The sequence below is a fragment of the Oryza sativa genome, chromosome 1 (assembly GCF_034140825.1).
Source record: "Oryza sativa Japonica Group chromosome 1, ASM3414082v1".
NCBI lineage: Eukaryota > Viridiplantae > Streptophyta > Magnoliopsida > Poales > Poaceae > Oryza > Oryza sativa.
The window spans coordinates 33,435,244-33,460,221 of NC_089035.1; the positions used below are offsets into that span (position 1 = coordinate 33,435,244).

General features: G+C 45.0%; 5 protein-coding genes across 5 annotated transcripts; 3 read left to right on the plus strand and 2 right to left on the minus strand.

Annotated features, from left to right (window-relative positions):
• Nucleotides 1–844: 844 nt before the first annotated feature.
• LOC107281096 (cysteine-rich repeat secretory protein 38) lies at nucleotides 845–2,552 on the plus strand. Its single transcript, XM_015783934.3, has one exon. It carries the CDS (start codon nucleotides 1,448–1,450, stop codon nucleotides 2,417–2,419), a length of 972 nt encoding a protein of 323 aa, XP_015639420.1. The 5' UTR covers nucleotides 845–1,447; the 3' UTR covers nucleotides 2,420–2,552.
• A 2,645-nt stretch (nucleotides 2,553–5,197) lies between these two features.
• LOC4327891 (uncharacterized) lies at nucleotides 5,198–8,724 on the plus strand. The gene is made up of 2 exons (XM_015765982.3): nucleotides 5,198–7,055; nucleotides 7,186–8,724. Exon 2 carries the CDS (start codon nucleotides 7,620–7,622, stop codon nucleotides 8,517–8,519), a length of 900 nt encoding a protein of 299 aa, XP_015621468.1. The 5' UTR covers nucleotides 5,198–7,055; nucleotides 7,186–7,619; the 3' UTR covers nucleotides 8,520–8,724.
• A 358-nt stretch (nucleotides 8,725–9,082) lies between these two features.
• Nucleotides 9,083–13,105, minus strand: LOC4327892 (uncharacterized). The gene is made up of 12 exons (XM_015765981.3): nucleotides 12,787–13,105; nucleotides 12,569–12,672; nucleotides 12,279–12,345; nucleotides 12,003–12,147; nucleotides 11,745–11,882; nucleotides 11,153–11,292; nucleotides 10,943–10,990; nucleotides 10,561–10,671; nucleotides 10,300–10,478; nucleotides 10,104–10,225; nucleotides 9,610–9,686; nucleotides 9,083–9,523 (listed from the first exon to the last, which is right to left on the minus strand). The coding sequence occupies exons 1-12, from the start codon at nucleotides 12,988–12,990 to the stop codon at nucleotides 9,422–9,424; spliced, it is 1,437 nt and encodes a 478-aa protein (XP_015621467.1). The 5' UTR covers nucleotides 12,991–13,105; the 3' UTR covers nucleotides 9,083–9,421.
• A 115-nt stretch (nucleotides 13,106–13,220) lies between these two features.
• Nucleotides 13,221–18,455, plus strand: LOC4327893 (uncharacterized). Its single transcript, XM_015765979.3, has 14 exons — nucleotides 13,221–13,475; nucleotides 13,723–13,817; nucleotides 13,915–13,977; nucleotides 14,070–14,197; nucleotides 14,286–14,558; nucleotides 14,709–14,890; nucleotides 16,399–16,445; nucleotides 16,769–16,831; nucleotides 16,938–17,069; nucleotides 17,143–17,267; nucleotides 17,348–17,620; nucleotides 17,729–17,862; nucleotides 17,983–18,069; nucleotides 18,177–18,455. Exons 1-14 carry the CDS (start codon nucleotides 13,429–13,431, stop codon nucleotides 18,289–18,291), a joined length of 1,764 nt encoding a protein of 587 aa, XP_015621465.1. The 5' UTR covers nucleotides 13,221–13,428; the 3' UTR covers nucleotides 18,292–18,455.
• A 448-nt stretch (nucleotides 18,456–18,903) lies between these two features.
• Nucleotides 18,904–22,994, minus strand: LOC4327894 (purple acid phosphatase 2). Its single transcript, XM_015765420.3, has 8 exons — nucleotides 22,692–22,994; nucleotides 21,206–21,406; nucleotides 21,020–21,131; nucleotides 20,693–20,919; nucleotides 20,429–20,567; nucleotides 19,964–20,184; nucleotides 19,522–19,643; nucleotides 18,904–19,421 (listed from the first exon to the last, which is right to left on the minus strand). The coding sequence occupies exons 1-8, from the start codon at nucleotides 22,866–22,868 to the stop codon at nucleotides 19,223–19,225; spliced, it is 1,398 nt and encodes a 465-aa protein (XP_015620906.1). The 5' UTR covers nucleotides 22,869–22,994; the 3' UTR covers nucleotides 18,904–19,222.
• Nucleotides 22,995–24,978: the final 1,984 nt, after the last annotated feature.

Below are 24,978 nucleotides of genomic sequence, written 5' to 3' on the forward strand. Positions count from 1 at the left end.
GAGTCACGTAGAAACGTTGGTTTTTAGCAAAATCCAATCGAATTCATTGGTTTTGTAAACCCTGATGCGGAGCAGCTAGTTGGCACCGTTGGGCTAGCAATAGAAGTCGTCTTCGCCCTTCTTGTACACATGAGAGTTGCAACTAGACGACACAATACAAGCCTAACAACAGTCTTTTCTTTCAGTTTATGCCAACGCGTATAATGAAATACCTAAATGATAGGGTTGAAAGTTATAAAATTTGTGCTGGAAGTTTTAAATCTTGGGTAGAGTTTTTTGTTTTTTCAATAAAAGTTAAATTTTTAGTTGGGCATTTCAGAATTTGAAAGTTTTTCAGATCCGGGTAGATGTTTTTTAATTTTTAGTTGAAAATTTCAAAATTTGAGTTAAATGTTTTAAATTTGGGAATAGTTTTTTTAAGCTTTCAATGCAGAGCGCTTAAAGTTTCTTATTGTGATTTGGGTTTTGCAAATTTGAGTATAAAATTTTGAAGAAAAAAACGGATTTTCAAATTTTGAATTTCTATTTAAAATTTGAATCTCTAATCGCCTTGTTCTTTGGATGGTTTCGATTCGATCGAGAGGCGTGGCTTCAGCGATATTGCCTCTCAACAGGCAAGTTTTCCTTTTGCCACTGACATGTGCAACGCAAGCTATTGCTAGCAATACTCGGAACGGGAAAAGCGCCAATAATGGCCCATGAAGAAATGGTAACTCTGCTAAGCCACCAGAGGATGGACTTGCGTCGAAGTTTCGTGCCGAGCGGATCAGATCAACCAGGAATGGCACCTCTCTGCTATACCTAGCATAAACATAAGCTCACCAAAATACAAGCGAGTAAGGGGAGAGAGGGCCAATTCGAGCAACGGGTGGTGACCGGCCGCGTCGTCGTCTGCAGCGAGCTAGGGATCAGTAGAACGTAACGCGCCCCCTCCTGATTCTCGAATCGGCGTGAGCCTTTCGCGGCAATTGCCGGTTGCCATTCGCACGCTGTGCTCGCTTGCAGCTGGTGCAATGGCGCGTGCTACCCCCATCCCTCAGGTGCCATTTCGGGTAGTAGCGCAACGGCTCTGTCGACCACTGCTCACACTGGTAGGCTGTGTTTAGGCTGTGTGTTTAGTTCCTTCAAAAGTTGAAAGTTTGGGTTGAAGTTAGTATGATGTGATTGAAAAGTTATGTGTATGATATGTTGATGTGATGGAAAAAGTTGAAAGTTTGAATCTAAACACAGCCTTAGTTCCAAAGTTTTTTTTCCAAACTTTCAACTTTCTATCACATCAAACCTTTCATACACAGACAACTTTAAAGTCACATCATCTCTAATTTTAACCAAATTTTAAACTTTGGGCTGAACTAAATACAGCCGTAGTCTGCTCCCGCCTCCTTGACTCCTTCGATCCGCCCATTGCCATAGAACACACCTTTTGGTGTCGTGCCATCCATCGCTCATGGCGCTCAGAAAGCTTTCCTCCCTCCTCCTCGTCGCCCAGCTCCTCCTCGTCGTCGTCGGCGGCGCGAGCGCCATTGTAGCCCGCGGTACTCAGCTCTACACGACCGGCTACTTCCCTCAGATCGACTGCTCCCCGGCACCGATGGCGACGTCCACTGGCAGCAACGGCACCGCGTTCCGCGCCAACCTCCTCACGCTGCTCGCCAGCCTCCCCGACCAGGCCGCGCCGACGGGTTTCGCCTCCATGCAGGCCGGCGCCGGCGGACGGGCGCCTGGCGGCGACGACGACGACCGCGCGTTCGCTCGCGGCTCCTGCCTCGGCGACTCCACGCCGTCGCAGTGCCGCGACTGCCTCGCTGCCGCCGTCATCGACGTCGCCGAAGGCTGCGGCGCGGACACCCGCCGCGCCGGCGCGTGGCTCAGCGGGTGCTACCTCGCCTACGCCGACACCGACGCGACCTCGCCCCGCGAGAGCGCGTTCCACCGGTGGTTCTTCGACGGCGACATCCTGCCGTTCAGCGACAACCTGGACCCGACGTTCCTCGACCTGGCCAACGGCGCCGTGTCGGCGCTCGCCGCCGCCGCCGCGAACCGGTCGGGGTCGGGGCGGACGATGCTGGCGGCGACGCAGGAGTTCGACGACGGCGCCAACACGGGGCTGGCGGGGAGCGTGCTGGCGCAGTGCGCGGCGGGCCGCGCGCCGGCGGACTGCGTGCAGTGCCTGCAGGACTCGGCGCGAGCGATGCCGAGATGCTGCTGGAACGCATGGGGGCTGGGAGAGAGCGTCGCTGTCGCGCTGAGCTACGACTGCGTGCTCCAAGTTCACCATGCACCTGGCCTCTCCGGCGGCAAGCCTTGGTGGAGGAGCTCTCCGTCCGTTTGCCCTCGCCGTTGGAGCAGCAGCGCTAGCAATAATCATGTAGTAGTAGTAGTCGTCATGTTCGAATCGAGTGAAGACAATTTGCAGTAATATAACCACCTGTAGATAAGCTTTCATGGAGTCATGGTGCTCGATCGAGTAGTAGAAATAAATGGTCATATGTAGTACTAGGGATTATGTGTTAGGATAACAGTAGCTTATCATGTGTGTTTTGTTTGCAAAATGCTATGCCCAGCTAGCCGCTAGCGTTACGAGCGTCCACCGCCAACCCATTCTGCAGGGTGAAAGATTGGACCCCTTTGTGCGGCCCATGGGGCGGTGAACAGAATCACCCCGCACGACGCACACGCGTTCGCCGCGCGCGCGCGACTACGCGACCGTGACCGCGACGCGGGCATATTTGCAAAAAAAAAAAATTGTGAATAAAACTTTTATATACATGTTTTTACCGATCTAAAAGCAAAGACTGAAAAATAAATTTCGATAAAAAAACCCCTCAAAATTAAATTTAAATCTAAGATAGAAAATTTAAGTTTTAGCTGATAAGTATAAGCATAAGTGAAAAGATAAGGCTTTTGAGGGCCAGTCGTGGTATCGGGGCAAGGCCGGGATGTGCCGGACTGCCGGTGCGCCACCATACACTGTGAAACTAAAAGAAAATCTCACAATTCACAACTATACGTTATGAAATAGCCTGCGGCTAACTCGGATGCGTAGGAAGCAATGGTGACCAGTTTGCCTTTGCCATCACAGGAGTGAAAACAATAACTAAAAATAGAAATGGTAAAAATAAAAAAACGATTTTATTGTTCTACCAACCGTTTCTTTAATTTACCAAAGTCTCATGAAAAATGCTACATTTATAATACGGTAATCACCGTATTTTTAAATATCTCAATATTTATCGTCCATGTATCTATGTGACCCGTGACCCGTAGTTTTGAGACCCATAAATATTTATCAAATTTCTAATTTGAGTACAAGGCTAGAGGAGAGACAATATTATATAGTCATGTTAAGTTAAACATCGAGTTTAATGTTTTCGATATTCATTACTGGTTTCCGATCGATATTGACATGGTTTTGTTCATGTAGTCACGTTTTCAGTATTTTTGATATCATTTTGTTTTCAGCCTCATCGTTATCGGTTCGTTTCCGAGAAATATATGATTACTTAAACGGCTGATGCATGTTGTTTTCCAATCGTTTCATCCCTAGACATGGCGTTGCAAGCTATTAATTGCTAGCAATGCTTGGTACGGGAAGGTGCAGTAGTTAATGACCCATGGGAAAAGGTTTTTGGAATGGCCTGCTTGGCGTTATATTAATAAAAGGAGTTTATGCACATAGCAAGAGGTAGAACAAAAAGGAAAAAAAATGTATATTACTGACAGCAAACATGCTTACACGTTAGTCCATCTTACTCCCCATGACAACAATCTTGCAACGTGTTTTGCGCCGGCCAAGTTTCAACAACCCCAACTCATTGACCCATGAGAAATTGTTAAACTGGTAGCACACACCATAGTCCATAGGACTTTTCTTTTTGAACGAATCGACGAGCGCCAATTTTATTGAATAGAGAAGGAGAATTTTACAAAGCGAAAGAAAAAAAGGAAAGGAGTTAGGACCTTTGGTCCGAGTTAACTAAAAGAAAGCCAGCTATTAAGACTTCTCGCTCCTGCTAAGGCCCAAGTTTTGACCTCTTCCTTGATCTTGGCTAAAAGAGAGGTAGCTGAAAGCTCCTTCTGTTGGAAGGTTCTGCGATTCCTTTTGTTCCATATCTCCCAGGCGACCAACAACATCAAAGTGCGGAGTATCTTCTTAGGTGTCTCTTGCATGTTTGCGGTAGCCTCCCACCAATCTAGCACCGTTGAAGTTTGCCGCCATTGGCTAGGATTTAGTTGCCGCCATAGGACTTAATTGCACCGGAGTTTCGTGCCGAACAGACCTGCCAGGAATGACAACGCTTAAGACCGTAAGCTCACGAAAATAGAAGAGCATAGCGCTTAATAAGCGAGTAAAGGGAGAGAAGTCCAGCCAATTCGAGCAACGGGTGAACTAGCTAGGGAAACAACTTTCGGCTGAGTAAGTTCGGAGTGACGCCCTCTTGATTAGCGAATTCGGCGGAGCTTTTCGCCGCAATTACCCGTTGGCCATTCACAGTGCTTACTTGCAGCTACTGCAATGACGCGTGCTAACCTCCCGTGCCATTTCGAGTTGTGGCGCGTGCGTGTCCAGCCGAGGGTTTAATTTTTCGGTTTAGTGTTTTGACTTGGTGGTGGTCGAAATACCGAAATTTTCAAAATTCTGAAATTTTGATCCGAAATCATATGAATTTTTGAATAAAATTTGGTTAAATTTGAACAAAATATTACCAAATTTATGAAAAAAATGAAAAAAAATTCAGCCGAAATATTATTGTATCGTGGTCTGATAGAACCGAAATTTCGAGCTGAAATTATGAACCCTGGTCCAACCGCGCAGAGAGGCAGCGGCTATAGCTAAGGGCAATAGCAGTGCAAGCTATGGGGCCCATATCCCTAGTCCAAAGTCACAACTCAAAGACACTCACCCCACAGTGAAAGCACCCATATATGTGTGGCTTAATTGGATAGAGAGAGAGAGGTGAAGCCGTGAAGGAAACGAAGCGATACCCTACAGGAGGACACAGGACGCGACCCCAAATTTATTTTCCTCACCTACCCCTCACCCTTAGCAGGACTCAGCTTGGGTGACATTGCGAAGGCAAGTCACAGCGTGACATTGGGAAGATCTGGACCATCCAAAATAAATCCAACGGAGATGGCGCTTGGGCCCGCCTGCAGGTCGAAATTATTCCCCAATCCATCCATCCCGACGGGAGACGGCTCCCCCAGCCCCAATCCATCCATTGAACGCGTGGAGCAGTGCGCTCGTTCGGCCGCCGCCACGAGCCAACTGGGAGCACGCGCCGCCGCCGTTACTGGAGCGCCGGGCTCGCCGCGAGTGGGGAGGGGACGGGGTGACCACCGCGCGAGGCGCCCGACGCTCGCCTCACCCGCGTCCGGCCGTCGCCGGGAGCCAGCTGGGAGGCTCGTCGCCGCCGTGACTGGAAAGGCGCCAGACCGCCGGGCTCACCGTGAGTGGGGAGGGGACTAGGCGATCTCCGCGCTAGGCCGGGGCCAGGCCCTGCCGTGCCGCCACGGCCGGAGGAGCGTGGAGGCGGCCCGCGGCCAGCTGCCGGTCCAGACGTCGCGCTGGTGGGCCCAGCTCGGCGCGTGGAGGAGACGAGCCTAATGGCTTCATGAAGTACCTGAGACAAGCCCTGGTGCAGTGGTGCGCCCAGCTCAGCGCGTGAATGTGTGTTGATTGGGTTTTTTTTTCTCCTTTTTCAAGTTACTGTGTTGTCCTGTGTGCTATCCTCTGCTCTTCTCAGTTGAGGACCTAAAAATCCTGAATAGTTCAGAGTTTCAGCATTGATCACCTCCATACAAAAGAATTTCACATTTATGATAGCTGTGCCATTCCAGAGCCTGACTGATGCAAATGTTAGAATTAGCCGGCAAAAACTTGGCAAGTAACAATAGAAGTTGTCATCTGTAGGATTAGCAAGACAGCAGCCAATGACTGGTAGCAGCGCAGCCTCCTCCAGGATGTCCCCTCCTCCACGCGCCGGGCTCAGGCTGGGCGGCCGGCCGTCTACACCACCGCGCCGTCAGGCCCAGCGGCCGTCCGCCTCCACGCGCTCGGCAGGGCAGTGCCTCGGCGGCCTCCACAGGTCGCGGCAGGGCAGGGAGTTGGCCTCGCGCGGCGGCTGGCCCGGTTCAGTCCGCACTCGCGGCGAGCACGGAGGCCTGCGCAGGCACGACGGCGGCGAGCCTCCCAGTTGATTCGTGCTCACAGCGATGGCCGGACGCGGGCGGGCGAGGCGAAACGACGATGCGAGCGCGCGGGAAGGATCGGGGGCGGGCGCCGTCTCCCGCGCTGGATAGGGGCTGGATGGGCAGCGAAATTTCGACCTGCAGGCGGGTCCAAGCGCCATGTCCGTTGGATTTGTTTCGGATGGTCCAGATCTTCCCAATGTCACGCTGTGACTTGCCTTTACAATGTCACCCAAGCTGAGTCCCCCTCAGCACGTCTCCTCCTTCGCCTCGCCTTCTCCTCCCTCTCCTCCCTCGCGGCGGACGCCGGGGACACCGCCGCCGTGCGCCTCGCCTCGCCATCGACCGCGCCGCCCGCTCCGCCCGCGCTGCCTACGCCGCTCGCTCCTCCTCCCGCTCGGACTCAGGAGCTGTGGGGGCGGCTGTAGTGGACGGCGCGCCGCCGACGGTGGGAGCGGCGGGAGTGGACGAGACGCCGGGGACACCGCCGCCGTGCGCCTCGCCTCGCCGTCGACCGCGCCGCCCGCTCCGCCCGCTCCTCCTCTCGCTCGGACTCGGGAGCGGTGGGGGCGGCTGTAGTGGACGGCGCGACGCCGACGGTGGGAGCAGCGGGAGTGGACAAGACGGCGCCGACGGGCGGCCGGCGGCAGGAGCGGACGGCTTCTACACCTCTGCGGCGCAGGAGGCCGTCGTCGCCATGGAGGTCGTCGTGGCGACAGCGGCGGCGGTGGATCTGTCCGCCGCCCCTCCCCTCTCCCTCCCCCACTCCCTTGCTTCGATCGCTTCTGCCTCCGGCGACACGTATGTCCATCTATCTCGCCGCCGCCGCCATTTTTGTTTCTTGGGAGCTCGCCGGTGACGTGGTATGTGTGTTGGTGGTGTGTTCAGATTTGTTGATTTATGTTTGATTTTTGTTTCCTTGCCCTCGATTTGTGTTCTTTGATTTGTTTCATTGTTCTGATTTGGTTTTGATTTTGATTTGGGTTGATGCAGCTGGAAGTGTGCTAGGCGCCTCCCTGCTCGTCGGACACCCCGGTGGCAACTGCGGCGCCGTCCGACGAGATGGCGAGGCCGCCCTGGATTTTGCTGTGGTGGGAGTGGATTTGGAGGGCGTATCGGGGATTTCGCCCTTGGATTTCGCCACGAGGGCACGCGTGGGCGAAGCCACAACGCTCACAGCGCGCGCGCCTCCAGTCTTCTCCTCTGCTCGCGGCATCGTTTTGACGAAGTCCTGCGTCGCTCAACATGGAGATGAGGTTCCAACTTGAGACGCGGGTTCGAGCGCCACGGCAGCAAAAATCCAATGTGTCGCCCCATAGCACCGGTCCAGGGTGGAGCGCTGTGAAAGGCCTAATAGCTGCACAGTGTGGTGGCATTGAGCTCACTCGATCGCCTTCATAAAGAGCGGTGTAGCTTCGAGCTACGGCATGCAGTTCGTATCCGGCCTGGCGACCTTGGTGTCGTGCAATCCATCGCTCATGGCGCTCACCAAGCTTTCTTGCCTCCTTCTCGTCTGCGTGACGTCGACGGCCACCGGAGCCAGGTACTTCCCACAGATCGACTGTTCGCCGGCGCCGACGTCCAACAGCAGCAACGGCACGGCGTTCCGCGCGAACCTCCTCGCGCTGCCCACCGACGACCTCCCCGCCCAGGCCGCCGCGACGAGGTTCGCCTCCACGCAGGCCGGCGGCGGCGACCGCGCGCTCGCTCTCAGCGTCTGCCTCGGCGACTCTACGCCGGCGCTGTACCGCGAGAGCCTCGCCGCCGCCGTCGCGGACGTCGTCGCGGGCTGCGGCGCCCGCGCCGGCGCCTGGCTCGACGGGTGCTACCGCAGCTACCTCGCCGCCTACGCCGCCGACACCAACACGACGATGTCGCCCAGCCCAGCGGGGGGCGAGTTCCACCGGTGGGTCGTCACCGGAGACGTCCTGCCGTTCAGCGACAACCTGTACGCGACGTTCCTCGACATGAGCAACGGCGTGGCGGCGCGGATGCTGGCGATCGACGTCGGAGCAGCCACGACGAGGACGGGGCTGGCCGGGCGCGTGGTGGCGCAGTGCGCCGCGGGCGTCGCGCCGGCGGACTGCGTGCAGTGCCTGGAGGGCGCGGCGCGAGAGATACCGAGATGCTTCCGGGAGGCACGTCGGGAGGAGCAGGGAGAGGGCGTCGGCGTCGTGGTGAGCGACGACTGCGTCCTGCGTTTCGACATGACTTCTTCGCCAGCGCCTCGGACGTCAGACACCTGTGATGGGACTTGCAAGCTGTTAGCCCTCGCCTTCGGAGTAGCACTAGGAATAATCCTGTCATTCACGTTCAATTTGCAGTAACCATCGCTATAGCAGCTTGATGGAGTCATGGTGCTTGGAGTGGTAGAAATAATGTCTGTCTGGGGGGGTAGAATGGTTGCCTGATGTTAGCAACTTAGTAGTACCATGTTTCTAGTGCTTTCAGTGACACTATTCTAGCCGGTTGTGTGCTTCTTTGTGATTTGCAATGCTATGCTCAGCTAGCTGAATATATGCCATATTGTCACCTCGGGAACTAGATAGAGCTATGTGTTCCATTGCATTGCTGGGGAAAATATATGGCGCAAACCACGTATGTAATGTAAACACTTAGAAATTACTGTAGGAACGAAAAGTAAACATATGAGATTTGTCCATGTCATCCCCGAATTTTACTTACAGTGTCGATAAATCTCAGACGCTCATTCTTTTTATACTACAGTGGTTTTTAGGTTTGCAATACATGGTTTCCCGCATTGCCGCTGTAAAACACATACAGCTGAGAAAGGCAGAAAAAGTTCTTTGGCAGATCTTCGGTCAACCGGTAAAACGCCAATTCTCAAGACAGGAAGTCTAATACAAAAGTCAGTAATGGCTCATTCGTAGACGGAAAAAACGAAGGATTATAACAAACACAAACCTTCTTCACCTTACAGAATCTGACCCAGGGTGCAACTACTCCATTTAAACTCATGAAATTTAGTTTACAAAAAGAGAATTATACTGTACCTCCTACCCCTTTAGTATTGAACAAAAATATATGTAAGATGTACCTGAAGAACCGCTGTACACTCTATGGAGAACTATACTTTTGTAGAAATACAATTGAAGGCTGATTCATCTTCTGTGTCTTACAAACAATATATGATGGGAGGTACAACATGCGCCAAAAATGCCTTCATTATACAAGCAACTTTCGTTTTGTGGAATCCGCTCTAATTAGTTTATGCCCGCTTCCATACAATAACTGTACCATCTGAATCAGATGAGGCAAGCAAATTTTCCCCATGACTCCAGGCCACTCCAATTACTGGAGAACCATGTCCCTTCACGAATGAAAATAGTTTCATCGGTACCTTTGCCATGGAACCAAAGTTTAAGATTCCAAAAATAGAAGAAGCACTGAACATACCTGAAGTTTATTTACACACGAGTTCTTTGGCCGTGTCAAATCGTAGAAGTAAACATTTGCATCCTCACTGCCCGTGACTTTACATTCAGGAGGAAAAAGGAATCAGATTTAAACAAAAACCCAGCTATGCATTACAAAGAACAGAACATAGGGTACAAAATGGTCCACCTATTTGCCAAAGCCAGTCATCATACATTGTCTCACTAAGTTCAATTAAAATTGTAAAATAATTAATTAACAAAATTTGTAATGATAACTTGTGTCAAGTGTCATTGTCGGCTTGCTACTTCATTGAACTAAAAGACAAGTTTACAAAGGATAATGCTAACACAACATGTGAGGGCAGGCAATACACAAAATTTGCAGTAGCAATTGAGTGCTGGCTGACATGAACAGTATCAGAAATGAGAGTTTGGATTATCAACAGCTTTAAGATTGAGGTAACCAACAAGCAACAACTGAAAAGGAAAAAAAAAGGTTTTATTTTTACTCACCAATGAATTCTCCTTTTTCGAGGGAAAGGAGTGGACAGAAAGAAGCACGGATGCTCTGCACCGGTGACGCCAATTTTAGGGAGCATATTAGGGTCAAGTATCCCTTGGAATCTGTTGCAATGCTGAAATGACCAACAACACAAATAGTTACAAAAAAGTAGAGTTAACAGCATAACATACAGTAATGATCACGCACCTGAAGAAAAACAAGTTTCCATTTTGAACACAAGAAAGGAGGACTGGGCAACGTGCCACCAGAGAGAAGGTGCGGTATTGGATGGTTGTAACAGGAGATTTGCTTTTATTGCTCTTGTTCTTATGAGTTCTAGATAATGAACCCGTGTGTGAATTCACACTAACAGTATATATGCAACCCTACACATTTCAATTACCAATTGAAAATTATGAACATCGTATATTCATTTTAGCAGTAAAAACAAACCAAATCAATGGATACCTGAGCGTCCCCAGCAAAAATAAGTTGTCCAGTGTGATCAACATCCAAAGCTGTAACCGCATCATCAAAGGTAAGCTTGCTGACTATTCTCCCAGTGCTAAAATTAATGGCCTATAATAGATAGAGATATGGATCACAACCATCGACATTAAAAGGTACAAGCAAAAGAATGTAAAGGGGAAATGGTAGTCATTAGGTGATATATTTTCTAATTTAATCAGAAGAAAATCATCTTTAGTGAATAAATAACCAGAATAAGAATAACACATTCATTTTTCCATTACTATCACAAAACAGAACATTCAAGGGAAGGCGCAGATTAATCAGCAGGCAAAATATTGGAGTATATGAATTGCTGGGAGCAAAAGGTCAGGAATCGTACATTGATTTCCCTGTTTGCATTGCCAACTAACAGTAAATTATTATTCACCTGCAAAAAAAAAAAGAAGAAAGAAAACCCAGTAAACATATGATAAAGTAGACCATCCATCCTGGTTACTACACAAATAATTTTTATGAATGCGAAGTGCAAATAAGATTGGTGCCAACAAGCGAATGGGATAAGTATGCATTCTGCAAAGGCGGGACTTACAGGATGAAAGCAGATACATAGCTGGGAAGAAACCCCATATACAACCCTGATACAAGTGCCTTTTGAGATCTCCCATACTCTCATAGTTTTATCCATGGAGCACGAAGCTATGTACTGGTTATTAGATGAAAAATCAAAATCTGTAATGCAGTTAGAATTCGAAGCTCACTAAATACTAAACATTGAAATAATAGATAAGTACAACTCAATTATTCTGTTTTAATTAGCATCCATCCAAATCCATAAATTATTCATGCAACTTTTTTGTGGCTATAACAAACAAAAACTACATGTGCAGCAATTGTAAATGCTCAGCACTAGGAGATACTATTGATGTTACAAACAGCATGATAGGCATTTAAAATATTGGGAAGTCACAATTAACTGAACTATCATTCTATATTATTAAGATAAGCATCGAATAAGATCCCAGTAACATTGAGGGTACATTGCAATGCTGATTTTTGCACTTAGCTTCATATGCAATTTGATCATCCCTAGTAACACCCTTGTACTAGAAGCTAAGCACTTTTCCTGAGCCACGTAGGTACATAAATAAAACCATATAAACAAGTAATGATTGTACTCTAACCTGTAATATCTTTAGAATGCCCTATTAATTTTTGAAGAACAGTTGGTGGGTCAGAAACCTGGCAGACTGTTAAACTGCCATCAGAAGCACCATATGTAAGTAGATCTGAACTTGCACGACCAAATTTCAATATTGTAACTGCCGGGAGTAAAATCAAACTTTCGTTAATATATTATCCAGATCACTAAAACAACAATAATTTATTACCGTCAGAGATGAAATTTTGAAATTGTGCACCATGACTATAAGGCAACAAACCTGATGCTTTGCAGTCGTCAAAGATGCAATGCATTCCAACAAATGAGTATGCAGGCTCGGCAAATCTGACATGACGCTCAGGATCACTCTGCTTTGAGCTGATACTAAGATTGCGGAGCAATGGTCCGCTGTTCCTTCTCAAGTCCTGCAGCAAACAAGTACATGACAATTCACAACAAGTTGTGATCACTCCACAAAGGTATCCGCACAAATGTAATGGTGTATCAACGATAATTTACAATGTGGCTAATGCAGCAAACAATAAAAGATACCAACCTTGCTAGAACTCCAGCTATCCGCCTCGGAGAATGCAGCATAGGCAGGAGAAGGAGCCCACCTTCCACTGGTAAATTGCAATATCCACAGTGTTAGAATTCACCTCCAAAATCATACTACATATTCAAATGATTAATCTTAAGAGAAAACTAGTGGATGAGCATAAGAAAAGCTCAGAGACACACAAAGGTAGCGAGCCTGGCTACATTTTTTTTGTTCTCGTTTCGTTAGGTAAGGGCAGGGCGACGAGGTGCGGAAGAAAAAAAAAACGAAACAAAATCAAGACGCACCTGTTGCTGGACGTGCTGGCGCAGCTGGAGGCGGCGCCACCGTCGATGCGGCGGAGGAGGAAGTTGCGGTAGGCGACGTAGCCCTTCCCGTTGCACCGCCACTCCTGCATCACCACCCACCCACCCAATCCAACCCAATTCATTCATTCCCCATGGCCAAAAAAAAAACACTACGCGCGCCAATGAGGGATCTGAGAAGAACGAGAGGAAGGGCGTACCATACGGTGTTGGAGCGCCGAGGGGGGCTTGCGGCGGAGGAGGAGGCGGCGGAGGGCGGCGTAGTCGTCGTCGGGGCGGGAGGAGGAGGAGGAGGGTGTCGGGGGCTGGAGCACGCAGCTGAGGAAGTCCGGGTCCGTCGGCCGGGATGGGGCGGGCGGGCACGCCGCCGCGGAGGCGGTGGAGCCGCCGGCCGTTGCCTCCATTTTTGCCCCGCCGCCGCCGCGCGCGCGCGCCCGCCGGCGAGAGGATCGGAAGATGTGGCGGCCGCGCGAGCCGCTTCGGATCTCGGGCGTACGGGAGAATTAGTTGGCAAAAGTCACCGTTTCTTTCTCTTTTTTTTCCCTTTTTCTTTTCCCCGTGACGACTTGTGTCCGGTTCTCGTCCTGAGTCTCCTGACGTCTTCATAAAAGGCCCATCTTCTGATGATCCCCCCGACACTTCGTAAAAGGCCCATTGGGCTTCTTCACTGAACCCTAGATAAAAATTCCCTAGCCTCTTCCAACTCTGTCATCTCGTGGCGGCTGGCGAGCGGCGACGGACGGCTCGACGGCTCGACGGCGCGGGAGGCCGGCAGTCTGCGCCGCAGGCCTAGGCAGAAGGGGAAGCCAAGGAGCTAAGGAGCAAGGCAACAAAACAAGAAAATGGTTAGAAAGAGAGAGGCAGAGGAAGGTCTTGGCATCACGAAGAGGTGATATATTTGTTCGATGGTTTAGAATTCCAGAGCATTGCAAATTTAAAAATGTACAAATTTGTGATTGTGTAATTGATGCTAACTCTTTGCATGGAGATAATGTTTCATGAGGCACACTTTTTTTTTTTCGTCCTCCGCAACTGCTTAAAGGCACATATAGGGCTATGAAACTGTGATGGTTTTACAACGGTTTTTACTGGTTATTGACCCACATTTGGCATTTTTTTTATTGTTTCTGTGTCAGTGTTGGAAAGATGCTGACATTGAAAAGGGGTCTTGATGATATCACCATAAGCCCAAGTACGAGTAAAAGATCTTGCAATGGAGAGGAGATATCTGGTTTGCTCTCTCTGTGTGTGTGCGCGCACACGCGTGTGTGTTCATGTTTCTTGTAGCTCTATTTGAGTACTCAGTTGTGCTATGTTTGTTTAATTAGGTGAACTCATTGAAGAGGTCCCATCCAATTTTAGTAATGTCGTATCACTTGCTTTATCTGATGGTGATTACGTTGTTATACTCTTCTTGGTTTGCCAAATATATATTTATTAACGTTGCTAGGTATAAATGATCTAAGTTACTCTTCTTGTGTAGGACACTCTGTGTTGTTTGCATGCTCAGGCATAACTATAGAACACAAGCGTAACTTCACAAGGTTTTTGACTTCAGCAAGTTTGGTTAAAGCTTTCAATGATAAAACAAAAGACCGTGATAACTTAAAGGTGGTGTTGCTAACCATCCTTTACTATTTTTTGCTGTTTACATAAGATATAATTGCGATCATTCGATAACATCGCAGTATAATTATAGATCGAAGTGCGCTGTGAAGGCAATTTTGTCGTAGGGTGTTTGGATGAATATGATTTAGATCACGAAATTGCTTTTGTCAAAGTCATGACCTTCCTTAATGTTCACGAGGTGCTTCCCAATCACGTGATGAAATATCTGTCCGGGAGTAAGGTAGTAGCTGTAGGACGTGATATCTCTGGCAAATTAATCACCACAGATGGGATGCTAATTAGCGATTCAAATGGATCTGAAGATGCTGAAGAGTTTATGTTGTCCACATGTAAAATCTCTGAGGTATACTTTAAACAGAAGTTCTTCGATCTATCTCTATTACTAAATGCACTTGTAGGCATCATTTGTATGCAACCCGTGTTCTGTATAACTCTATTTTGTTGATTAGTTCCTATGTAACCCTTGTTGCCTGCCATTTTGTTTACATGCTAGGGTTGGGAAGGTGGGGCACTGTTTGATTCTGATGGGAACCTTATTGGCATGAACCTTTTATTTCTTGTGGGAAGATCCCTTTTCCTGCCGATCAGTATAATTATTGAACGGTTGGAGTATTTTCGGACATCCTACCGAAGGAGGAAATTTTTTGCATTGGCAACAAAATTGAAGGCAATCAGGTATGCTTTATACATTTTCCGAAAAAAAAAATCTATTTTGAACTTTTCAACCACTTATAAGGCATGTAGGTATTGAATAATAACAACTTGATTCTTTGCTACCTCTACCAAGATATTAGGGTTACACTAGTTGTCCTATTAGCATGTTTCACGGTTTCTCTATAGCAAACTAGATTTGCAATTGTGACTATGAATTCATTCTTATATTTCTTGAATCAATTGTTGAAGGCAATATATTTTTCTAATTAAAAGGCATTTTGTTCATATTAGAACTAGCATGATGGCGCGCGCAGATTGCGCGGCTAGCATCCTTATATTTTTTTCTCACATAATAGCATATATATTTTACATTTCATTATTAAAATATATTAAAATTATAATATAATTTTATTTTAAATTGTGTACTAACTTGACCAAACTAACCAATGTGTAATATTCATATTGTATTCTATATACGCAATAGTTATTAATTATTTGTTTAATTCTAAACTTTAGTTATTTTGTATTTTTATATGATCATGACTCTTCTTTCAATATTCTTTTATTTTTTTTAATTCTAAATTTTTCATTATTTATAAATCTTACACCTATATATACTTTAAACCCTTCTTTCAATATTTTTTATTTTTAAATTCCGAATTTCTGATATTTATTATTATATGTCTACATGGAATCTAAACTCGTCTTTCAATATTCCTTTTTTTTAATCCGAATTTTAGTTATTTCTAAATTGTATTCCCATATGGACTCTATAATATTCTTCCAATATTTCTTTTTTTAAAATTTTGGATTTTAATTATTTATAAATTGAATTTCTATATGGACTCTAAACTCAACTTTTAATTTATTATTTTTATTCTGAATTTCAATTAGTTCTAAATTACTATGTGGACTCTAGACTATTCTTGTAATATTCCTTATTTTTAAAAATTTTGAATTTTTATTGTTTCTAAATTGTATATCTATATGGATTCTACACTTTTCTTTCAATATTCCTTATTTTCTAATTTCAAATTTTAATTATAAATATTTCTATATGGACAGAATCTCTGCTTTTAATTTTCTTATTTTTAATTCCGAAATTCAATTAGTTCTAAATTGTATACCAGGATGGACTCTAGTCTTCTCTTCCTATATTCGTTATTTTTAATTCCGAATTTCAGCTATTTTAAATTGTATTCCTTTGTGGACTCCGTTTTTTTCTTTTTCTCCGATTAATATGAGAATTTCTAGGCTATTAGAGCGAACGTGGAGCCTTCGTTTTCTATTCCTTTAATAAGTTAATAGATAGACGTGCACATTAAAAAAGATTGTGTTGTTTCGTGGCACTGAGGTTCTGTATAAACATCCTTTCAATTATCTTTTGTTTTATTAAAATAATCATATCCATTGTACTCAGGTCATATTTATTCCTACATTTTGTGTAAATGCAGATGTTGCATATTGATGCACTGGTTTTGATCCATTTTTTCCTTTGGAGAAGTACTCATGTTGATGCTCTTTCGCAGGGTTGGAGGAAGACTCTCAATTGAGATGCCTAAGTCCCTTCTAGAAGGTGAGCACAAAGCCACCCCCAAATATTTCTCTTGTATGCAATTCATCATCATTTTTTATTTTATCCTCACAAGTGCAAATTTAGCTCTCATTTGATATTCACAATACATACTATATGCTATAGTGTCTTGCAGTTGCACTATCCTAGTTTTAGTGCTAATCAGTTAGTCTTAGATTATGCTCATGGGCATGCAAACTGAGCCATTCTAATATGAGTTGTTGCCCAAGTTCTCATTATATAATCTAACATTTGATTATTATGTGCATAATTTTACGTGAATGTCATTCATCCATATGCCAATGCTAACTTTACCTTTGTTGCAGATGTTTGTGATGAGGATCAATTTGAGTGTCTAGACTCCATGGGTTATCCCATGCCATCAATAAGTATGGCCAACGGTGAATCGGTGCTTGTAAATTAATCTGCAGATCTTTCCTACATAATATGAGCACAACATTAGCTACCCTCTGATGGTTGTGTATCTATAACCAGATGGCATGGTTTTGGTCAACACTTTTGAAGAGACTTTTGGCGACTTGTATGATGAAGGTGTCTGGAGTGAGCTCAGCAAAAATGTTTCTTCAAGAATATCTCGAAATGTTGTCTCGCTTGCTTCATTCAATGGTAAGTTTACATTTGCTATTCACTTTCATATTTGTATTTGTTTCACTAATAATCAAAATTACGGTATATGCAGGAGAAACAAGATATTTTGCATGCACAGGTTTTTTTATTGAATGGAACGGATGTACATCTATTCTGACTTCAGCGAGCTTAGTTAGAAAATCTGGCGATCGTAGCAAGATTGTTGAAAATTTGAGGGTAGCTAACGTTGTGCTCATATTATTCTGTGATCCTTGTTCTTCTAAGGTACTTCTTAAGTCTTACTTTGTCATTTGCAGATTGAAGTGTTGCTTCCAAACAAAAAACGTACAGAAGGGACACTAGAGCACTGTAATTTACATTACAATGTTGCTATTGTCAGTGTGAAGGATTTCCGTGCTCTTTGCCCTGCAAATCTTCATCATGAGCAGGAAAGTGTATGTGAGGATGTATTAGCTGTGGGGCGCTGCTTCGAATCAGACATATTAATGGCTGCAAGTGGTCATTTGGTTGGCTGGTCAGGCACACTTGATTGCAGAATGCTTCGGTACGCCAATTTTAAAATCACCAAGGTATGGGAGGAGACTTTTTGTTGCCTACTTTTACATGGTGGAAGTAAATAGTTGCATGTAGTCTCATTTGTTGGTACTATGATTAACTTGTCCATGTAACCTGGTTAGGCTGGGATTGGAGGGCCTCTTATTGATTTTGATGGGAGATATGTTGGTATCAACTTCTTTGATGACATAGTAGGAACCCCATTCCTATCATGCACCGTTATCCTCCACGTTCTGTCACGTTTTGATGAAGAAAGGTACTCCTAGAATTTGTGTTCGTATGTGCATGTGTTTGTGCGCTCGTCTTGATGAATCTGGTTCGGTACTTCAGTCCGAAGCACAAATGTGTTAAAACTATCCATTGGTGTGCTTGGCAGGACTATCAATAAAGTTGGCAATGGTGACACTTCATCTGGTGTGCTTGATTGGACTATGACTGGAGATCGTAGTGTTCGGCCAAATAGGTATTCTGGTGCACCTCATATCGCAGTTAAATTACAATGTTTTGCATTTGGTTGTTGATTTGTTTGTTGATAGCATTATTGTACCCTATACATTTTTTTTATAACAGCTGGCCCGTGCCCAAGCCATTTTGGTGTCATCCGGACGATCTGCCCCGTAATGAAACCCGGACTCGCCACAAATACGGATACTACAATGGACAGAAGTTCAAGTACATGTGTTAGGGCTTAGTTCTGTTTCGTTGAAAATTTGCTACTTAACCTGTACAAGAAGTCATATGCTTGGTTCTGCCATTTTGAATTGCTATGTTTATGTCTTGGCAAGGGAATCTGACGACTTGTGCTTGTCTTGACAATTTATATGTATGTACAAATGTTCATTTTGGTGCTGTGGACTGCTGCGTTGCTTAACTTGAGGCTATCTAATCTCTGGCCCAAACGGCAGTTACCAGAGCCTTTGCTTACTAATCTTATTAAGGTGTATTTAATCTCTCAACATTAGTGAGCTGCTGTCGACCCAGTGCTTCTCCGTACTCCCTCCGTCCTTAAAAAAAAAAACCAATCTAGATAGGGCTGGGATAGACGCCACCTACTACTGAATGTTTGCATCGTTATATTTACAATTTAGGGGATTTAGAACTAGATACAGTCATATTTAGAGTAGTATTATTCAGGGGATTTACTGATAAGTCTGAATTGATGTTATTATCAGTTTGTTGTCGACATTTGAAGTATTCGAAAAGACTGATAATAACGGATTCCTAGGATTTGGCACAAGCCACAGCTTGCCAGAAGCCCATGTTACTCCCACTCGGATTGTCAAATGCAAGTCGCAACGCCACGAAACCAATGTGTTTATTCAACATCTAGACGAGTACGAACGTACACAAGCCTATCAAGTATCAACTCGCAATTTCTCAGCTTTCTTTTCCTCTCGCTGCACGTGAGCTGCGCTTCTTCTATACACAAGCAGCACACGGCCACGAGGGAGCTGGAGCGGAGAAAGAACCACCTAGATCACGACGCCTGAACCGGAGGCGTCCGTGAGTCCGTCCTGTGTGTTCAAATCGAGCCAGTGCTTATTCACGTAGAAGAACCACAACACAAACTAGGGAGGAGGAGCAGGTGTGAGTAAACCATGTACGAACGACTCAGATCACTGGGAGTCGTCCAAAGATTCATCCGTCGGCTGCCAGTATCTGTTGGTGAACCACATGGAGTCAGCCGCCACAGCGTTGCCGTCCTGGTTGCGGTGCCACGTGTAGTACGCGTGCGTCCTGTTCTTGATGTCCAGGATGGCGTGCCCGAAGCTCGACTCCCTGAAGGCCGAGTAGCCAGGCTGCGGCGCCGTCATGCTGCATTATATTTGTTTTTTTTTCCCAGCAATTGCACATGATATCTTGTCAGCGTTCAGGAACTGAAAACGGTTGGTGGAAGCGAAAAAAGGATTCTTACTTGGTGGCCAGTCCTTCCTGGTTTCCTCCATCTCCGATGGTTATGTAGACTGGAGCAGACTGATCATGGACTGGAGTGCACTGGCCATTCACAATGTTGTACGCGACATTTGATATCCTGTGCTGCAATCAGAGAAAATAAGTCTATGTCAGCAGCTCAAGATTAAGGTACTAGTACTACTCTAAGCAGAGTATCAGTAGTAAAGCTATACATGCTCCGTACCAGTTTAAAAAAAAGTAGTAAAACCAAGCACTCCTTTGTTTAAAGAAAACGACAAGCACGTTGAACTTAATTTTACTAGATGCAAGTATATACTAATAAATATAAAGACGACAAAGAAGTGCGTGCTAAAGTTCCTAATGAAGTTGCAAGAAATTTCCATTTGATTCCCCATGCAAAGTTTTAACTATTTTTCAGGGGAAAAAAAACTGTAAGTGCTTACTGTCCGTTCATAGGCATGAACATGTCCTGCAAACACGAGGTCAACTTTGTACTTGACGAACCACGGCTCATACATAACTCTCATGCTTTCACCTTCCATGTAGTGATAGTTATAGCTGTTGTACCACGGAGCATGCAATAGCACTATCAACCATGGCGTTTCACTCCTGTTAACCTTGGGAAACTCAGCTTCAAGCCACTTGTACTGAGGAGTATACTTTCCTGGGAAAGAAACAGAAGAACTGATAAATTATCTTATTCCATCTATTAGCAATCAACAAATGGAGTATAAGTTAATAAGTTCATTGTTATGTACAGTGTGTGTTTCTGTTTGCCCAAAGCATGTAAGACTGACTACTTATTCACAATGTTGCTCATGTGGGTGTTTAATTTTACTTGTGAAGCTTGTTACTAAGTACTTTGAATACAGATGCAAAAGAAAACGCAACTAGATCATATTACATACCATATGATGAATATGATGCCAAGACAATAATATAAGCAGATGCTCTTTTGACAGAATACCAGAAAGGTGCCGTGCTACCGGAAGCCTTATAAGGTGTGGGGTACCTATAGCTGTATGGCTTGAATGGCTTCGTTTCACCCTGCAAATGTTCAACAGAATGTAAATGCTTATAACATAAGCTCCACTGATTATCTAGTACTGAACTGTATATGCATCCACTGAAGATCATTACACAAATAAAGTTAAATGGAGTACTACACTTACAAGTTCTGGGGCAAAATCTATCTCATGATTTCCAGCTGTCCAGATCCAAGGCTGGTAGGCAACATTCCTCTCTACAAATCTTGCCCATGTATCCCACCTCACATTGTCATGGTATGGGTAGTTATCTGCATAACACAGATCCCCAACGAAAAGTACTGCTTGCGCCTTTGAATTGGACTCATAATGGGCCAGCGTAATATTCGAGTCGTAGCTCTGACCAAGATCACCTGAATACAGATGTTGTTTTCAGTGATATAGATCGTTTATAGATTTGGTGAATGTGTATCCTGACATAGCAAAAATGAATTTAGGAATATTGAATACTACCTATGAGACCAAATGTATATGGAACATCTGGGCCACTTTTTGGAGGGGTTCTGAACCAAAACTTCCTCACGGTTTGTCCAATCCCAACAGCATAGTAGTATTTTGTGTCAAACTGCAACAAAGCCAATAGTCAATCTTTAATTTACAGTCCAAACACTAAAGACGACTTTTGCAAAGAACTAATACCTCCAACTTTTTTATTGTACAGTGATGAATGTATCCTGAGGTGTAGTTGTAGAACGTATACTGAGTGTGTTTTCCATCTGCAGAGAAATTAAGATTATCCTCCGAAGTCCCATAGAGCACAGTGCTTGAGCCTGGCTCAATTGTTGTCACCCATGAGATTATCATGGCAGTGCCATCATGATTTCCTTGTGTGATATGAACCTTTCAGAGAACAATATCAATAAGCATCAGAGTGGAGAATACACCAATGACCATACCCCAGCACATCTTGCATATAATTTTTTATGCTAACGGCATATTGAAAAAGGAATGGACATCAATCTCAGTAAAAGGCATCCTAATACTTAATTCAAGGGAGTAAGACTCTATAAGAGCACCCGCAATGGTAAAGTAAGGTGCTATCTATAAAACATGTACATCTCAGCAATAGACTAGATTAATAGTAAACCACTTTAATGGTATGTCTACATGGGTATCTATAGCTCTCTAATCCATTGCCTCGTTTTTCTCTATAGACTATCTTCAGGTTAGTAGATAGCTTTGCTCTCTCTCTACATTTAATTCTTCCAAGTAGAAAAATATGCTGACATGGATCTCTTGTAGAGAGCCTATAGATAACCATTGCGGGTGCCCTAAGAATAAGAAAGTTCCAAAAGACAACAAAAGGGTTCGTAAAAGGGCCCTGCAACCAATTAGTACTAGTAAATGGTCAAGCAGATAGTGTATGATAGAAGTTGGAACACTTCCCTAAAAGTTGGTGTTAACTTTAGAAATGAGTGAAGCAGAGCAAGCGGTGGTACGGAAGCAGTATTTTAATTCATGAACACACCAAGTTTGTGGACTGGGATTAAGCTAAGTGCAAAAAGCACCCCAGGTGACGACTCTGAATAAGCCAAATGCTCATCGATAGACTAATGACAGAAACCCTGTAACACAAGTAGCTAGAAACATTTATGCCACGCTAAATTCAGGTCTACCAACCAGAAACACAACAGTTTATCCGATTGAAACGATCGAATTAAACACAAACAGTGTGATTAAAGAGGAGACAATTTCTGAAGAGAGACAAGCAGTCAACTTCGGGACCATCGAAACCGAAAATTCCTTGCTTGTTTCATCAGCATGGAGACACCATGAGACAAGCATATGCAAATGGATGACCACCACTCAGCACTCAGCAGGACCAGCGCGAGTACAAAACGAACAGCAAAATACTCCGTAGTACTAGTACTAGTATATTATACAATCTACAGTAATCGAAGTGCGGCTCACGAGTGACGAATCACGAACAGATGCAGGACGCTACTATCTCAAGCATCGATCACAAAAGGAACAAGAGGAACATTTGATTCCTCCGAAGCTGCACAGATGCTGAAAACAAATCGAGGGCTTCGAAACCCGATACCCTCGGAGGAGTCTATCGAGTATCGATGCCTTCCTTCCGCGATGCAGAAAAGAACATGCAGTGCAGAGTGCAGCGGGTTACCTGCTGGGGCGCATTGCGGCCGGGCGGGGCGCGGAAGACGTCGGCGTCGAGCGGCATGTCGACGGCGGAGCCGAGCTGGCGCCGGTACTCGCTGGTCTCCCCGGCGAGGCACGCCCCCACCACCAGCATCCCCACGGCGCACGCGCACCACCACGCGGCGCCGATCCGGTCCACCATGGCTGGCACCTCCTCCTCCTCCTCTGGTCCGAGCGCTCTGCTTCCTCGATTCTCTCTTCCTCGTGAAGGTGGCGTGCTCCGAGGATGGATTGGGGTTTTGGGAATGGGATATTGGGATCGCTTGCTGGATTTGTAATACTACTACTACTACTAAATATCGTGATCGATCGATGGGTCGGTCAAAGTGGGCGCGTGGGGCGGATGGAGAGGGGACATGGAATATGCTGAGGCGAGGTGCCAAGAAATTAAAATCCCGGAGACGGGGACGGGACGGCCGGAGGCGGAGTCGCGGAGAGTTGATTAGTTCACGTTTGAACACGCATGCGTGACGAGGTGGGAGATTGGCGATTTGGCGGTGAGACGGGTTATCGGCCAAGTAGACGGGTTAGGGAGGGATGAGACGATCAGTCGATCAGACAACTGACAAGGGAGTGTTGTGGCGATCTGGATCCATCCAACATGGACTTTGTTTGGATAATCGAGTTGGAATAGTAATAACAAAAAAGGGGGGAAATAAACTATATAATATTGGTCAACTCGAACTGTTCTGCGGAATCTCTTTGGCCGAAATTAGAGTTTTGGAGTTGGTTTCGGTTTGATGATTCGCGATTAAGAAATCTGGATTTTGCGTCTGTAATGTAATCACATCATCTCTCACGAGGATTCAAATCAGTAGTGACTGCAACTTTAACAGTATCCATCATCCAACCATCGAGTACATAAGGGATGGTCTAGATTCGTTGCTTAATTTCCCCCAGCTTTTCACCTACTCTCTGATTCCAGCAGATGTGTTTTGGAGGGAAAAATCTGAGAGGGAGGTAAGAATTGGCGCCAATTCTACCATGGGAAGCATACTTTACCTCCTACTGCTGCACATCACATGAAATTAATTTGGATATTATCTTTTTTCCCTAGGGTTCTATTAATGTTGAAGATATCATCTTATCTTAAAAGTTCATTTGAAGAGGTCAATAGAACTTAGAAGGCATCGTGCTGATTTTGGAAGCAGATGATGATCTACTTTTGTATCATGAAAGCTTTTGTAACGGGGTTAATCTAGCAGTAGCATAGCTAGTTGATTTTGAAAGCTTTTGTGCCAGTGGATGCATGATACCCAATTTCAGCGAAAATAGTTAGGGTGTGTTTAGTTCGCGAAAAGAAAATTTTTGGGTGTCATATCGGACGTTTGACCAGATGTCGGAAGGAGTTTTCGGACACGAATGAAAAAACTAATTTTATAACTCACCTGGAAACCGCGAGACGGATTTATTAAGCCTAATTAATCCGTGATTAGCACATATGGGTTACTGTAGCACTTTATAGCTATCATGTACTCCATCCGGTTCCATATTATTTTACGTTTTAGATAAGGCCGAGGCCAAACTTTTATAACTTTGACCATCAATAATTTTAAAAATATTTAGTTTAAAGGACAACGTATATATATATTTGTCTTTCAAAGCACTATAATAAAAGTAAATATGCATTTATTTATTTTATATGTTATAATAGAAAAATAAGGTCAAAGATATATTTTGTATACCGTGTCATTAAAATGAAACCGGAGGGAGTACTAATTAGGCTCAAAAGATTCGTCTCACATTTTCTATGCAAATTGTGCAATTAGTTTTTTTATTTATCTATATTTAATGCTCCATACATGTTTACAAAGATTCGATGTGATGTTTTTGGAAAAAATATTTTGGGAACTAAACAAGGGCTTAAACTCTAGCTCATTTTGTCAATTATGCGTGCAAGATATTATGAAGTTCAATATAATGAAATGAAGTATGTGTCTAGTTTTCTTTAACAATATTTGGGTTTTCTTAACGTTCAAGAAAATTCAGATCAAAAGGAGAGAAATTTCAGGCAAAATCTGAACTGAAGCTGTTCTATGCTTATTCAAATAGCTAAAATGATGCATGACACAGTTAAATCTGGGCCATCCCTTGTGTGCTGGATGGCTGGATGATTGGGTATTACCAAAGTTACAGTCACTACTGTTACTGCACCTGATCCGAATCCCTCCCACGAGCTGATTCGAATATGCGATTCAGCCGGGGTGCTCTGCTTGGGTAGGAGTAGCTTACGCTACGACGCGCACGCAGTT